Raw genomic sequence first — 14,940 nt, forward strand, 5'->3', positions numbered from 1 at the left:
TGTGTGGGAGATCCACGTGCATGGAAGGAAAAACGTGTTTCATAAACAGGAAAATGTGACTGCAAAACCTCTAAAACAGGCGGTGGGCAGTTGGAGTCATGCCCGTTAAGTTATTTTTAACTTTGTGTTGAAACTTGGTTAGATGACCTGTTTGTTATGATCCATCAGTCGTTCTTTTATTGTTATCTTTCAGGACTTTAAATTTGCCAGAACTTAAATGAAGGTTATTTTTTTGTAACTGTGTGCATGTTTTAGTTGACCAGGAAATTTCACCTTGCTATGAGAGCTGAAGATGGATCCAGAAGAGCAGGAGTTACTTGGTGATTACAGATACAGAAATTATTCTTCAGCAATTGAGAAAGCTTTGAGAAACTTTGAATCATCAAGTGAATGGGCGGATCTTATATCTTCCCTTGGCAAACTCAATAAGGTACAGTGTCACAGGAACAAGATTTTCATTTGTTTATTTTTGCTGTATTGTTTCTAACTTTTCTGTAACTTCTAGTGCTTAGCAAAACTGAAAAAGCACTCAGGAAAAATATTAGTTCATAAAGGGAGGATAATGGAAGAAGCTAAGTCAGGATCTTTTATATAAAAGTGAGAAGTTCTGGTAAAACCAACAGATGTTTCCTTCCAATAGTATTTGTTTTCTTTCTACAGCTAAGTTGCATTGAAGAAACCCTCAGGATCCTGGTTACTATCTCCAGAGCAGCTAAAAAAGTGTTTATATAGAACAGGAGGTCACAAGTTTTGGTATATATTCTGAGTCAAAGTTTGTGTTTAAAGATCACATTTACTTGATCGTGCCCTTCCCTTGTATTTGGGGAAATAATTGATTTGCTGCTGGTAATGTCTTTTGTTTGACTATGGAAAATATAGCTGAATACAGGAAGCAAGAAAAAAGAGTTTTACTTACCGAGGAAGTGTGTCCTCTCCTCCTGCCCAAGAAACAAGGTGTATGTTGTTTGTGTCCCATTTGGTCTCTTAACATAAAGCTCTTTCTGAATGTACATGGGGCAAGAGTAGTTACAGTCCTTAAGGAAATAGGTGTGGGAGGAAGCAACTTCTGCAGAATTCATAAGGAAACATGTTTTTAGCTGATAGATGCCTCACATGCCTTTGCTATTGATGCTAAATTATACAGAATTTTCAAAGGGGAGGAGGATCCGTAGAATTACAGAATCATAGAATATCTCAAGTTGGAAGAGACCCGTAAGACTCAGAAAGTCCAACTCGCTGGTCCTCACAGGACTACCTAAAACTAAACCATATGACTAAAAGCATCATCCAGTTGCTCACTGAACTCTTGAGAGGTTTGGTGCTGTGACCACTTCCCTAGAGAGCCTGTTGCAGAGACAGACCACCCTCTCAGTGAAGAACCTTTTCCTAATGGCCAGTTTTGAACTTCCCCTGACACAGCTTCATTCCATTTCCTCGTGTCCTGTCGCTGGTCACCAGAGAGAGATCAGCACTTCCCCCTGTGCTGCCTCCCTTGAGGAAGCTGTAGACTGTGATGAGGGTACCCTTCAGCCTCCTCTTCTCCAAGCTGTACAAACCAAATGACCTCAACCACTCCCTTGTAAGTCTTGTCCTTAAGGTCTTTCACCATATCGGTCACCCTCTGGACACACTAATAATCTGATGTAACCCCAGCCTGATGTAAACCCATTTACTATAACCCTTTGACCCCAGCGCATCAGCCAATTGCTCAGCCAGTGTATTATGGACATGTCTAGCTGTGTGCTGGACAGATTATCCAGAAGGATACTGTGAGAGACAATATCAAAAGCTTTGCAAAAATCCAAAAAAACTCCACATCTACTGGCTTCGCTTGGTCATCTAGAAGGATGACCTTATCATAACAGGAAATTAAATTGGTTAAGCAGAACTTTCCCCTCATGAACTTGTAACTCACAGAACAACCTTCTCCATAATTTTACCAGGTGCTGAAGTGAGACTGACAAGCCTGTAATTACCAAGGTCTGTCTTCTTATTCTTCTTGAAAATTGGGACAACATTTTTTAAGGGCGGCCATGTTCTTTCCTCATCAGAGGAGAGAAGATGGATATTGCTCTGGCAATAGGAGTTAGACATTTCTGCCTTTATTGTTTCATCCTGATTCCTGTTGAGTCAATGAGAGTTTAGAGGCCTTCAGAATGCTTCTCTCAAAAGAGAAAAGAAGAAATAATTAGAGTGAGAGATTTCTTTACCTGTGACAAGAGGTAGGCTTTGATCTTTTATCTTGACCTAGATGAACACGCTGAGCTGATTGACACCTATTTGAAACTCTGTTCAGGCACAGAATTGTCAAAACATGTAGCAGCATAGTAGAAACCAAGCAAAAAGCTTTTAGCTGTTATATCAGTCCATCTGCTCTGGTATTTTATGGACTAATCGTTTTAGGAGCTTAAGAATTGGTAGAGCAAATCATCCCCAGTATTCATCTGCTTCTGTCTGTTTATCTGGAAGTATGTCGGGGGAATGTGCCATCAGAATGAAGATTGTGAAATAGGATGTCAATAGCTGTTCTCTTAACTCCTGTGCTTACTTGTTCTCTTACATCCTAACATAAATATTGTGGTTGAGTTCTGTTAGTGTTGGGGGGAGGAGGAGGTGTTTCTAACATAAGAGCATGATTTCTTCTGCAGTCAGTTCTGAGGGTGAATGAATGAGCAGGGAGAGAATGGGTAGGAGGGAGGAGATCAACAGTATCTCAATGATTAAAAATGTTTTTAAACACTGCACATTCAGGAACCTGGTGTAATTCAGTGACTGGTGTGCAGTGATGTCTATTACTGAGCAAATGTAAAAATGCTGAGAAGGGGAGAGACAAAAGAGGATGAGTAGGTTGAGGAGTTTCAGAAGTACTTTTCTTGCTTCTAGAGTAGCATGGAAGATCTGGTTTAAGCATATGTTTCTTGGAGATCTTTGTATTGTTGACTTTGCGTATGTTCTGGCATATAGAGATGTAATACTTTCAGAGGCTTTTTCTCCCACAGGCAGGCTTCAACAATACTTTGCACTGTGGGGTCCCACAAGCAAACACACGCACGTGCACTCTTATTTCTGTAGAAGCTCAGTGGTATTACCCGTTTGATGCAAGGTCTGGAGGAAGCCACACAGGCTCTTCCTACTCAAAATGAGGGAAAAAGAATGGAAGGAGCTGATCCAGATCCCTTTGGCCATGGCTGAAACAAGTGACCTTGGAGCTCTTGCTGCTATTACTCCTGGTGAAGACACGTCTGCTACTTCTTTCTGTTACTACTTAGCTACCGAGGTTAAACTGAAAGTAATTTCCACTGTTTCTCTGTTGCTTCTGTGATTCTAACCGATGTTTCGCAGTGACTTGTAGGACCAGGGAAGCAACAGAGAAACCAGCTGATGTTAATCTGAATAGCCAGCCAAGTCGGTCAGTCTGCAGATCTAGAAAGATTGGTTTTTTGTCACTCAAGGGAGATGAGCCTTATCTAACTTCAGATGACTTCAGTGTGGACAACTTCACCTTGAATCACTTTTAGGCAGGGAGAGGAATAAGGGAGGGTTATTTTTTGTTGTTGTGATTCATCTCTTTCCACTTAAAGCAGGTCAGATAAATGCTGTCCTAGAACTGCATGTGTTCCTCACTGGTTTTACAGGCATCCTGAGGCAAGTTACTACAGTTTTTCCCGTGTTTTTTAGTTGACATAGGCTTCTAAGCTTAGGGAATGTCAATCTCCCCTGCAGTGCTCTGAACAGAACTGCAGGTACCAAGCGTAAGCATAATCGAAGGATGGAGAGAAACTGCATTTTCTAACAAAAGCTAGAGTTTGCAGGATTGAAGCAAACCCTGTGTTTGTAAGAGAAAGATTCGAGCGTTTTAATTTGTATGGTGTGGGTGTTATGCATCAACATGGTGAAGGAGAAGCAGTAGAAAGTAATGTTTATTAATACTTAAGACTATAAATGGACAGATGCAAACAGGCAGTAAGTGTGGATGTCAATGTTTTAAAGAAAGACTTCAGATATGCCTTGAAACTTCCTCACACTCCACTCAAATATCTCTCTGCTCTGCTTCTGTCAAGCTGTAGTTACTATAAACCGGTCATTTAGTAATTCAGCCTAGGCTGCTCATGCTCAAGAAATAGGATTATTCTCTTCTTGGTACTGTTTATGGATACAGCTTTGAACCATATTTTTATTGGTTTTGCAAGTCTGCATATGTTCACTGTTTGGAAAGCACTGTGACCAAGTTCTGTGACTAAGGATTTCAGATGTTCAGTACAGATTGCTACGTCAGAATACGGTGACCCTTTTCAACTGTATTACTGCTAAAATGTGGTTGTGCTGTTGCAGACTTTGACAGCTTACTCCAGTGTTTTAACAGGACACAACTCTGTGAAATCACTTCAGTGCTTTGATAGAAAAAAATTCTGGGAGTGGAGGGGTGTTGTCTTTTTAAACCTAGAAATAGGTGATGGGTCAGCACATGTGGGGTTATCAGTGAGGTGTTTTTAACATCGTTTTCATATCCAAAATGCTTGTCGCTGTCTATTCGGAGTATAAACAGATAGGTGTATTATATAAAATAGAAGTATTAATGTAGGGGGAACTTCAGGCAATCAAGAGGCTAAAAATATTATGAAGTTAGGAAAACCCAAGTGCATAGTTCGCATTAGGGTTTTAATCCATATTATAGGCATACATTTTCTAGAAATTTTAACTCTATGTGTAGGCAAACAGTAGATCAGTAACATAGTTTGCAAAATGAAAAACTGAGCAGTAGTAAATATGGGATTCCACAGCCTGTTTTTGTGAGGAAACCATGGAAGATTTTCAAAAAAGTCTCTGAAATTTACTGATTCATAGAAGAGCACAAAATCTCATTGAATTTTTGACAAGTGAATATTTAAACTCCCCTGTTTGTTCATTTTATCCATATATGTTGAAAAACAACAACAAAAAAACCAAACCAACCTACAAAAAAAACACCAACAAAACCAAAACAAACAAACCCAACCTGCATCTATTTGATAAGAATAATGGACAGGATTTTTTCATGCGTATTGATAGAAATACCTCCATCAAGAATTTTTCAATAGTATTTGGGTATCCATGGTACGGCCCTTTCGCAGAAGGTTTACTAGTGACTGTTGCCAGTGAGGCAGGCTGACAGGCCAATGTCCCTTTTCTGAGCAAGATGCTAATTTATAGTTATTATTCACCACGAAAGCAAAACATTATAACCATTAAGAAACTAATTGTTCTATAGGAATTTACTTTGTGCTTACAGCATTGTCGACTTGCTCAGTAATGACAGCAGCATTTGCTCTAAAAGACTTTCAAACTGCTTTTTATCCTTGGATATAATACAAGTGTGTAAATGCACAGATTGTAAGTTTTTATAATACTAATTTTTAGTCTTTAGTCTGCAATTTTTTCCTTTAAATTTAGCTTTCAGTAGAAAATAAGTATGTTACTTTTTGTTTCTGTAAGCTTTTCTTGCTTCAGAAACTTGAATTTTAACATGATCTCAACCAAACGCTTGATCTTTTTGGAGAGGAAGGGAAAAGAGCACAAAAATCATTGCGGCTGCACAGCTATTGTTTGTTTGTTTGTTTCAGTAGTGACACTTGATGTTACAATATGTCTGTTCTTGAGGGAAGACAAGAGAAGGATTCTTCTGAAATATGGATGTAATGAGTGTGGCCATTAATCACACCAGGTGCTTCGTATGAAAAGCCTGACTGCAACGGCTTTATGACAACTGTTGGCCGAATCACAAACACAAGCACCACTTGCCTTCCATTGAAGGCAAGCCTTTTATCTTTGAGAAAAAGGGAAGCTTTGCCTCTTGATTGCTTTATGGAACTTAACCACACCCAATGTACAAATGCAATGTGCAAGACGTTTTTTCACCCCTTTTTTAATATCACTCCATCTCCTAGTTTACAATTCCCTCACAACCATCTTTGAACTTCATGCTGCTGTTTTTATAGAAGCTGGAGCTCTGTTTATAATTTTTGTACTTACTTGGAAAATGAATCAGCACAAAATGGAATCACGGGCTCTCCCCCTCTCTTCCAAACCACTGTGGTCTAAAACAAGAGTTACAGTATCTCCTAGTTAAATCTAATCTTACAAATTGATGTACATGCTGCATTTTCTAGTTATGTAAATAAAAATATTTACTTGGTTGACTTGGGGTTTTTATCCTAGGCAAATTGATCTAACTGGTCTCTAGTGGTGTTATAAAGCAGTGCAGAATGACTTCAACCAGTAACTGTGGAAATGTGAATATTCCTCTGCGTGGGTCTGTGTTTGTTTTGTTTTAAGGCACATGTACACACTGCTGCAAAGGATAGTGTTCTCTTTCTACCATTTACAGACCACATTCAAAGAAACTCTGAGTTATGCTTATTCTTTAGAAAATGTTTAGTGTGTATAATGTATTCTCTAGTCAGTCGTAAAGAAAAAGAATCTGTAAGAAGCTGAAAACTGGACATGAGCATGGACACAAGTCATTACTTTGGCTCATTTTTTCATGACTTACTGATAAAAGTCTTTATTTTAAAAGCCAGTTGTAGGTCAAATACTTCTTGGGTTTCTGGGATTGTTGATTTCTCACTGATCTGTGAAAAACAAACCCTGGAATGATATATTAAGCATGGAGTGCTTGCTGGCACGTCAGGCTTCTCAAGCCAACTCTTTCTAGGGGTTCCAGTGACATTTAACACTTCTGCCACCATAACTGCTCACGTGGAAATCAGTTGGAGACAAGGGGGGAAAGTAGATCATGATTGGGCTGCAGCCCATATGTAAGCGAAATTGTCAAATTAAGCTCACAAGAATGAAAAGGATGGTTGAATAATAGATGTTAAAACCTGTGAGCAGAGTTGTTTGCCTGTTGTTGGATTCTCAGTGTGGAAGCAATGGTTTGGGATGGGATCTTCATCTGCATACAGTGGTAGCTTGCTACCACAACATTTAACCACCTGTAACAGCTGAAATTATAATGGCATTTCAGCAGATCTCACAAACAACTCATTCTTCTTTCAGTTGTGGGAGCTCAGGATATTTAAAAATCAAGCTTCTTAACTTTGCCTGTCAGCTCACAGAGACTAATTAGCATTTGGAAATATGTATGTTATCATGTCACTCTTATTTCAATGAACAGTTTTCGATCTGTTCACTAATTAATGTCTTTCAACCCTTTTCAAATTCTTTGAGTCTTGCAATTCTGGGAACGCTGTTAAGAACCTGAACCTTTCAGCAAAGTAGCAGCCAGCCCACCTCTCTGCTGGAATGGCTCTTGGTGCAACCACAGTCTTCTAACATGTTGCAGTGTGGTTTAAAATCCTTTGCATCTGCTATAAGAGACAACTGTTAACCAGAAACACCTGCCCTTGATAAGAACTGAAGCTTGTGTCCGACAGCATATTTCTTCCACCCAAGTCAGAAAAGAAGACTACATGCCTTTGAGAAGTGAATTTCATCTCTGAATCATTCTAATATGATGGGCAGAAACTCTCCTCAGTTTATGTGTGAGCATCATAATAAATGTCTTCAAATCTGGCTTCCTGTACAGAGATGTCTTCTGATTCTTCAGGTGAAGCAGTATAGTTGGCACATGTGCATGATGTAATCTTGTTCTAAGTTAGTCTCACCTGCTGGGATTTGGACACATGAAGGTTTCAGAGTTACCCAGGAGAAATACTTAACACTGAGTTATTCCTGAATATCCACTATTTAATTCCTAAGAGCCCTGGAATATTTTTTCCTCTTCTGACTAAATGTTTTGCTTAGCTATCCCTGATGTTTGGGAAAGGAGAAGTTCTTATTTGGTGGTGGAGATTTACACTACATCCTTAGGCAATTAAATAAGCCAAACAAGACTTTTTTTTTATGAGATGGCTTGAGTTCTGTAATGGATCAGAATCTCTGCGTAATAAACAGTGAGTGTTTATTATTTTCTAACTGGCTGATATTTAAATTGTAACTGATAGAATATTGATGGTATTTGTTCAGTCTTAGGATTGAGGGGGAAAATATTTACCACTGGCACTTTTTTTTTGGTAATTTCCTTCTTTTATATATACAGAGGGTGTGGGCAAATACACACCAACCAATATAAATAGAATGTTTCAAAGTCCAGCTTACATGCAGTCTTCGAAGTTATCACATGTATTAAGGATTTTAATCTTTAATATTGAAACAATATCACTCAGGTAATAAATGAGTAAATGTCTCAAATTTAAAACACATAAAAGATAACTCTACAAATATAACCTGGTTTAGTTTTGTAGGTGAAATACAGCTGTGTTCTTGGATTGTAGTTTTCCGTCCCTATTAAAGTGCAGCTCTCGTGCTTACAGTGGGAGAGGGGAGGAAGGAAATTCATTGGCTCTAAATGGCATCTGTACTGTGTGTATTTAAGAATGGTGGGACCTTTTTATTGACTGTTGTTACTAGCTCCCAGCCTTTTTCTTCCTGAGTAAATTTTATTTATGAGAAGCTTTTTACTAACAGCTGATCTCAGTTTAGGCAGGGCAGCAAATGGGAGAAATAATGCAACAGTAGTCTCACAGATCCTAGCTTCTCATGCCCACCAGCTGCAGTCTTAAACAGTAAGTTGCACACACCTTTGAAAGATGATGGATTTTATTTCTTCCTCTTACTGCTGATGAGAGTATTCAGCATTCCAGGGAATGCTGTGATCATTGCTGAATTGTTCTGGTTTTTTTCTTGGAAATGATCAAGGAAAGGTCAGTTCACTTGTCTGTTGCTTTTTCAAAACCCTTTTTCAGGAAGGATAGAAGAACCTCAAGTTTAAAATAATTAGGTAGGATAAGACCATGACTTAACCTTTGGGATAGTGAAGAATTGCCTAATCCTGAAAACATCCCAAAGGTCAATCTGCAGTGAAACATCAGTTCGCCTTAGCAGACAGTGATCAAAGGCTAAAGTGCCATTTACTTGCAACTTCTGGTTTTAATTGTCTGAATTGAAGAGACGTACTTAATTAGCCTGCTGAAATGCATGCGTGTTTCAAGGAAGAGAGTAATCTTTCCAAAGAAAGGTGTGCTACAGTTGTTTTTTCGAGAGAGCTGGCTTGCCTGCAATATTTAGTTAGCTATTTCTGGTCCTGAAGATCTTTTACTTATATGGCACTACAGTAGGTAAAGTTAATACAGCTTAGTGAGTGTAGCCATATAGAATTAGCAATAACTTCTAAGAAGTTACTGTCGCATTTAATCATGCTTACTTTGGTTGGAAGGTTTTTTGTTTGTATTTCAGCTATACCCGAAATGAAATTTTTCAAGGAAAGATAGTTATTTAATTCTTACTTTATTCCCTGTCCTTAAAAGCTGATGGTGCTCTTCTTGTCACTTCCCTAGTTCTGCTGGAGATGGGATAAGAGTACCCTGTCCCTCTTCTGTCCTTTAACTTCTATTTCCAGCCTCTAAGCACAGTAAGACCAGACTTTTCTAGGTTGTTCGTGACTGACTCCACATGAAAACTCAGTTGCAGAATTCTGCCGTTTCAGGGTTAGAAAATGCATTTACAAGAGAAAGCTCTTGAATGCATTTAGTTCTCAGCGTGCTAGTAGGAAACTTTTGACAGGTAGTCATCATATACATCATCTTTTACATTGTAGCTCTTTATTCCCATTTCTTTTCTTTCACAGGCTCTTCAGAGTAACCTGAAGTATTCTCTATTGCCAAGACGGCTGATCATCAGTAAAAGATTATCTCAGTGTTTGCATCCAGCACTACCTAGTGGAGTGCATTTAAAGGCACTAGAAACCTATGAAATAATCTTTAAAATTATTGGGACAAAATGGCTTGCCAAGGATTTATTCTTGTACAGGTAAACTTTCTTTTAAAGGCGTATGCATTTCATGGTCTATTTTAATTAAATAAATTTTTTTACTTACCTTTTTTTTTCTTTTTTCCTTTTTTTTTATTTTTAAAAAAGCTGTGGTTTGTTTCCTCTGCTGGCAAATGCAGCAATGTCAGTGAGGCCTGTTCTCCTTGGCTTGTATGAGAAATACTTTCTTCCTCTCCAAAAGTCCCTCCTGCCAGGTCTTCAAGCCTTCATAATTGGACTGCTGCCTGGATTGGAAGAAGGATCAGAGATTTATGACAGGTGAGAACTACTATAATTTAAAAGCTATATACAGTATTTTGCTTTCCTAGGGAATTCTTAAGAAATTTCTGGAAGCTTTCTATATAGAAGGCTTGATAAAAGAGCTTCTAAGGGTGGAAAAAACAGTGAGTCCCTGAAAGATGCAACAAATAGTAGAAAAACACTTTCCCCTTCTATTCGCATTGCGGGAGGAGAAGAGGAGAGAAGAAGAGAGTTAAAATAGATGTGCGGAGAGAAAGAAATAAAATCTATTTCTTAAAGCTCCTCTGAACTCCTAAATAATTAACCTGACTCCCCAAACCACTGCTCTGTCGATAAGTTCTATTTAAATATTGTAACATGAGAGAGCAGCTGAATTCTTTCCAGTCTTTCAATACCAGATACTTACCCTCAGGCTCTGAAAACACAAGCAAGAGGCAGCTCTTATAAAATCTATGGTGGGAAAAATAATCTTTCTTTTGGGTGCCCCTGGCAGTAATGATGATGACATTCAGCACAGCAAAGTCAGGATCAGGAAGTACATGAAGAAAAGCAAGTCAACATCCCTTTGCCTGGTGGTTTTACTTGGGTAACCAGAACTATATTGTAAAATCATATAAGAACTCGGCCGCCCTAGGTTTCACCCAAATGTTTCATTGCTTAAAGAGTCACTAAACATTCCATTGGTAATGCACTTCCTTCCATATTACCAGCTGGGACGTGTTGGCTGTTCTCTCTGACCATTCTGAATTTTAAATAGCTTTGTGTACAGTTTATTAAAAAAAAAAAAAGGTTATATATTCTAGGCTGCATAGATTACAGTTGATAAGCAAAATATTTTTACATCTAATGCCTCTTTTTAAAAACAAGTATTACATTAAAGGCTCATACCAATTGCTGGAGCAACTAAGAGTAGATTGCGAGTGTTCCCACTTGGTGATTCAGTTGCCAATTCCAGAAATCGGATCTATGATCAAGTGTATACCTCTTATACATCTTCTGCAGAAACATAAATTTCAGCAGGTGCTTTTTGTCAGGCAGGCTTATAAGTGATGGTGTATAGTTTTCTCTTTCCTACAGTGCTAGTTGCTGGGGACTTGGGGGAGAAAGGGGATTCCTTGGATCTAAATCTTCTGTCTATCTGAAGCCTTCTTAGGGAGACTGAAGTTGTTCTGAAAGTGACTAAATTTGAAGTAGTGAGTTAATGGGAACTGCAGATCAACTCCCAAGATCTGACTTCTGGCTTTATACCTTTTTTCCTCTATTCTTGATTGCCATTGCTTTCCTATTTACCTTGAACAAACAGGATCACAGGAGCAGACCATATATTTCACTTTGAAATGTTTATGCTAAAATTAATTAAATGTTATTTTATGAAATATAAAAAATACACAAGATGATCTTTCTTTAGGTTACTTATCGTAATGATTCTGGTGGAAGAAAGATAGACCAAGATATCTTGTTGGAAGATGAGTTAGATTAATTTTTAATTCAGCTTCTTAAGACACTCTCCACTGAACATTTTCAGAATCGTCAATGCTGAGGACTAACACTAATACATCCTCTGCTGTTCCTGAAAGTGGCAGAAGTACTAGCTCAGGCCATGCGTCACCCTAGAGAACTATTTTCTTCTTAAACACACACACACATACGTGTGAGTTGTCTGCACACACACACAGAGAAAACAGAAAAGAAAAAGTGGGTCGAGGGCTACTTTATAGAGAAATGGAAAAGAACATCAGATTGGTAGGGGTGGGGTGCCCGTTTTCTATGCTGGACTTCTTCCTCTTTTTTCACTTCTACATTTCTCACATGAGGTTCTAATTCCTACGTTATAGTAAAATACTGGAGTACCGACAGAGTTGCCAAAGCAGAGAATGTGCCTTCAGTCATATGATTTCCAGTGTGATTGCCTTTAAACTAATTTCAGTGTACTAGCCCTCTGTGCAATAACTGACAGCATGGCATTTTATCTCATGGGTTTTTTCATTCAGTGACTTATAAATTGAGGCCATTGATTTGTAAGTACAAATATGTAGGATATCTTCCAGTTCTCAGACTGATAAAATTGGCTTTCAGAGTCTAGCACTATTTCCAATTCAGCATTGCACGCCTCTTGCCATAAATACTTTTCAATCGGAGCTACTGCAGTAATGTGGCCAGAGCTTAATGTTTGCAGATTATTACTGGAAAAGTTTTCAAAGTATGCACAGAAACTTTCTTTCAGTGTGCACAGTGACAAAGGATTGAGTGGTTTTTGATTGGTTTTGTACCATCAGATACTGGCCATCTTTACGTGAAAACGACAATACAGATAATACAAAGATGAAAAAATTAACTAATGACAACTACAATACTAATTTTGTGTATAATGCCTTTTTATGGCATAAAATTGTAAGTAACAAAAGTAAAGTAACAAATCTGTTTTCTCACGTCAAATATATTTCCGTACAGAACAGATGCTCTGCTTGTGAAGCTCTCCTTATTGATGGGCCAAGAAACGTTCTATGGAGCGCTCTGGGGCAGTGTCCTGGTCAGCCCATCCATCAGGTTGCCTGCCTCTCTTTTTGTTGTCAGCCATATCAACAGAGAGCTGCCTGGAAAACAGCAGAAGTACATGCTTGGCACCGATTATAAGCTCACAGTAAGTTGATTATGCTCCTTGTAACAGTCTTATCCACTGTAATACCTGCATATGAGCAGATTGTGCCTTCTATGTATTCAATTAGAATGACATGCCCTTAAAAATAGTTTGGAGAGAGAGAAAGAAAGGAAGGCTGATGGAAGCGCTTAATAGGGTAAATTCATGGGAACATCTTACCTGAAATACAGCAGAGAATCTCCCATACCAGTTTTGGTTAGCCTGCAGAAGGCAAGTCTGAGGCTTCTGCAGTTTCTGGTAATTGGTACTGCATACAGCCTTAAAAGGCTGACTCTGGTTCAAATCGGAAGATAAACCTGAAATCTTTTCTCTACTTGTTCTGAATTTGCACTTAAGGTTGAAGACTGGCTTTTCTATAATGCAGTATATACAGTGTTCAATGTGGATTTCTCAAAGTGCTTGCAGTCCAAAATCTACCGTATTTTTATTTTTTCAGTAAAATGGAAATCTTCAGTAGGTAGTAATTTATGTTAAACTTGAGTAATGGAATAACTGGAATACTAGTTAGAGTAATACCTGCATTTTATGAGGCTTCTCATTCTGTCTGATAGCTGGGGATGTCACACTGCAACATTCTGTTTTGTTACAAAACCAAGTATTTCGTAAGTATTAACGATTCTTTTAATTACTCCACAAAACTTCTTTTTTTTGACTCATTGTGGAAGCAGGTGTTAAATGGCTGATTTACAGTTCACTTATAACCAAGTTTGCTTTCTTTCCTTCATGTGATTATTAACTGTGATTCGAGTTTAAACGTTATCATAAAGTAAAACACTATTGTGCTTTCTTTTACAGATAAAGTCTTTGTGTGTATCAGTATTGGATTCAAATGTCCTTGTGCAAAGAAACACTCTAGAAGTGATTCTTTTCTTCTTCCCATTTTATACAGCTTTGGTAAGAGGACTCTTTTGGTGTTGTTGCATGTGCACTTTGTGCAGGAAGGTGAAGCCGATCCAGCTCCTACCTCTGTTATTGCCAAATGTCTAAATTTTGTACCTTCAGAATCAATGAACAGATTTTGCAGTTTCTTGCTTCCCCATCGATTTTAATAAGAGGAGACTCTGCTTCTCCTCAGACTCCTTGTAGCTTCAAATGAAGATGTGCTTTCTCAGTGAATATTGCCTGATATTTGGAATGTGCTTGAAATATTCAGGCCTGAGAAACCACATATAGAAAAAATATCAAGCTCCTTTTTCAAGTAGGATTTCAGTATTTGGAATTATCTCCACTAAACTAAGATACTTCTGTTAAAGATAAGGAAATAAAACATTGCTTGGAACAAGAGCTGTTCCCCATAATTTCCTAGCTTCCCTAGTAGTATAGTCAGTATTTTAAAAGTAGCAAGGAATTTTAAGTCTTAAGGCATAACATAATGAAGTCTATAGTATTTTTTAGCTTAACTATAGATCTGTACCTTAAATATGAATATGATCACAATTAGCTTTCTTGAGATTTTTAGTATACAAAGTAATTTGTTGATAGTTTGTTGCCTTTTTTTCAAAACATTAATATTAACAGTTAAAAACCCCCTCTCATTACCAACCTCACTCATTTCAGTGTTCAAAACCAGCTAAAGTACCTTTGTTTTTTATCCTAGGACTGCAATGAGAGCACGATTCTATTGCGCAGGACTGATTTAGTCCATATTCTGTCAGCAGCTACACAGACATTGTTGAGGAGAGACATGTCGCTCAATAGAAGGTTATACGCATGGTTGCTAGGTACTGTACAACTTACAGTGATATTCAATATTCTGAATACCTAAGAGGAAAAAAAAATAAAAATCAGTACTTAAAAATGTAATGTGCTTTTTCAGCAGTTAATGGACGATGATAGTATAAAGTGGTGCTTAGCTGCCATTCATTAAGTACCTGTTTCATAAAATTAAGCATTCATTTGGCACAGGTCTTCCCTTCAGAGGTGAATTAATTTCACTGTCCTGAATCACAGAGTATCTGATGAGTTATTTCTGGTCCCATCCACAGTTCATTCTGAAGTGGTTCACTGGACTGAAAGGCATGGGGCACTATTTTAGCCTTGCTCTTCTGGAAGGAATAGTCTATCAATTCCCATGTGGGCTTAATTGTCAAGGAGGGGTTATAAGAGAGCTATAGCTTCTCTCCATCTGCCTCCTCTTAACACTGTAAGAGGGAGTTAAAAGTGACAGGGAAAGA

General features: G+C 38.1%; 1 protein-coding gene across 1 annotated transcript in view; it reads left to right on the forward strand.

Moving 5' to 3' along the window:
* Positions 1-292: 292 nt before the first annotated feature.
* DOPEY2 (dopey family member 2) overlaps positions 293-14,940 on the forward strand; it is a 44,632-nt gene continuing 29,984 nt past the window's right edge. Inside the window, exons 1-6 of the mRNA XM_010141140.1 lie at positions 293-430; positions 9,665-9,846; positions 9,955-10,125; positions 12,559-12,748; positions 13,562-13,660; positions 14,364-14,487. Coding sequence (XP_010139442.1) covers positions 293-430; positions 9,665-9,846; positions 9,955-10,125; positions 12,559-12,748; positions 13,562-13,660; positions 14,364-14,487 — 904 coding nt within the window. The remainder of the gene's footprint in view (positions 431-9,664; positions 9,847-9,954; positions 10,126-12,558; positions 12,749-13,561; positions 13,661-14,363; positions 14,488-14,940) is intronic.

Source organism: Buceros rhinoceros, unplaced genomic scaffold (genome assembly GCF_000710305.1).
Source record: "Buceros rhinoceros silvestris isolate BGI_N320 unplaced genomic scaffold, ASM71030v1 scaffold20148, whole genome shotgun sequence".
Taxonomy (NCBI): Eukaryota; Metazoa; Chordata; class Aves; order Bucerotiformes; family Bucerotidae; genus Buceros; species Buceros rhinoceros.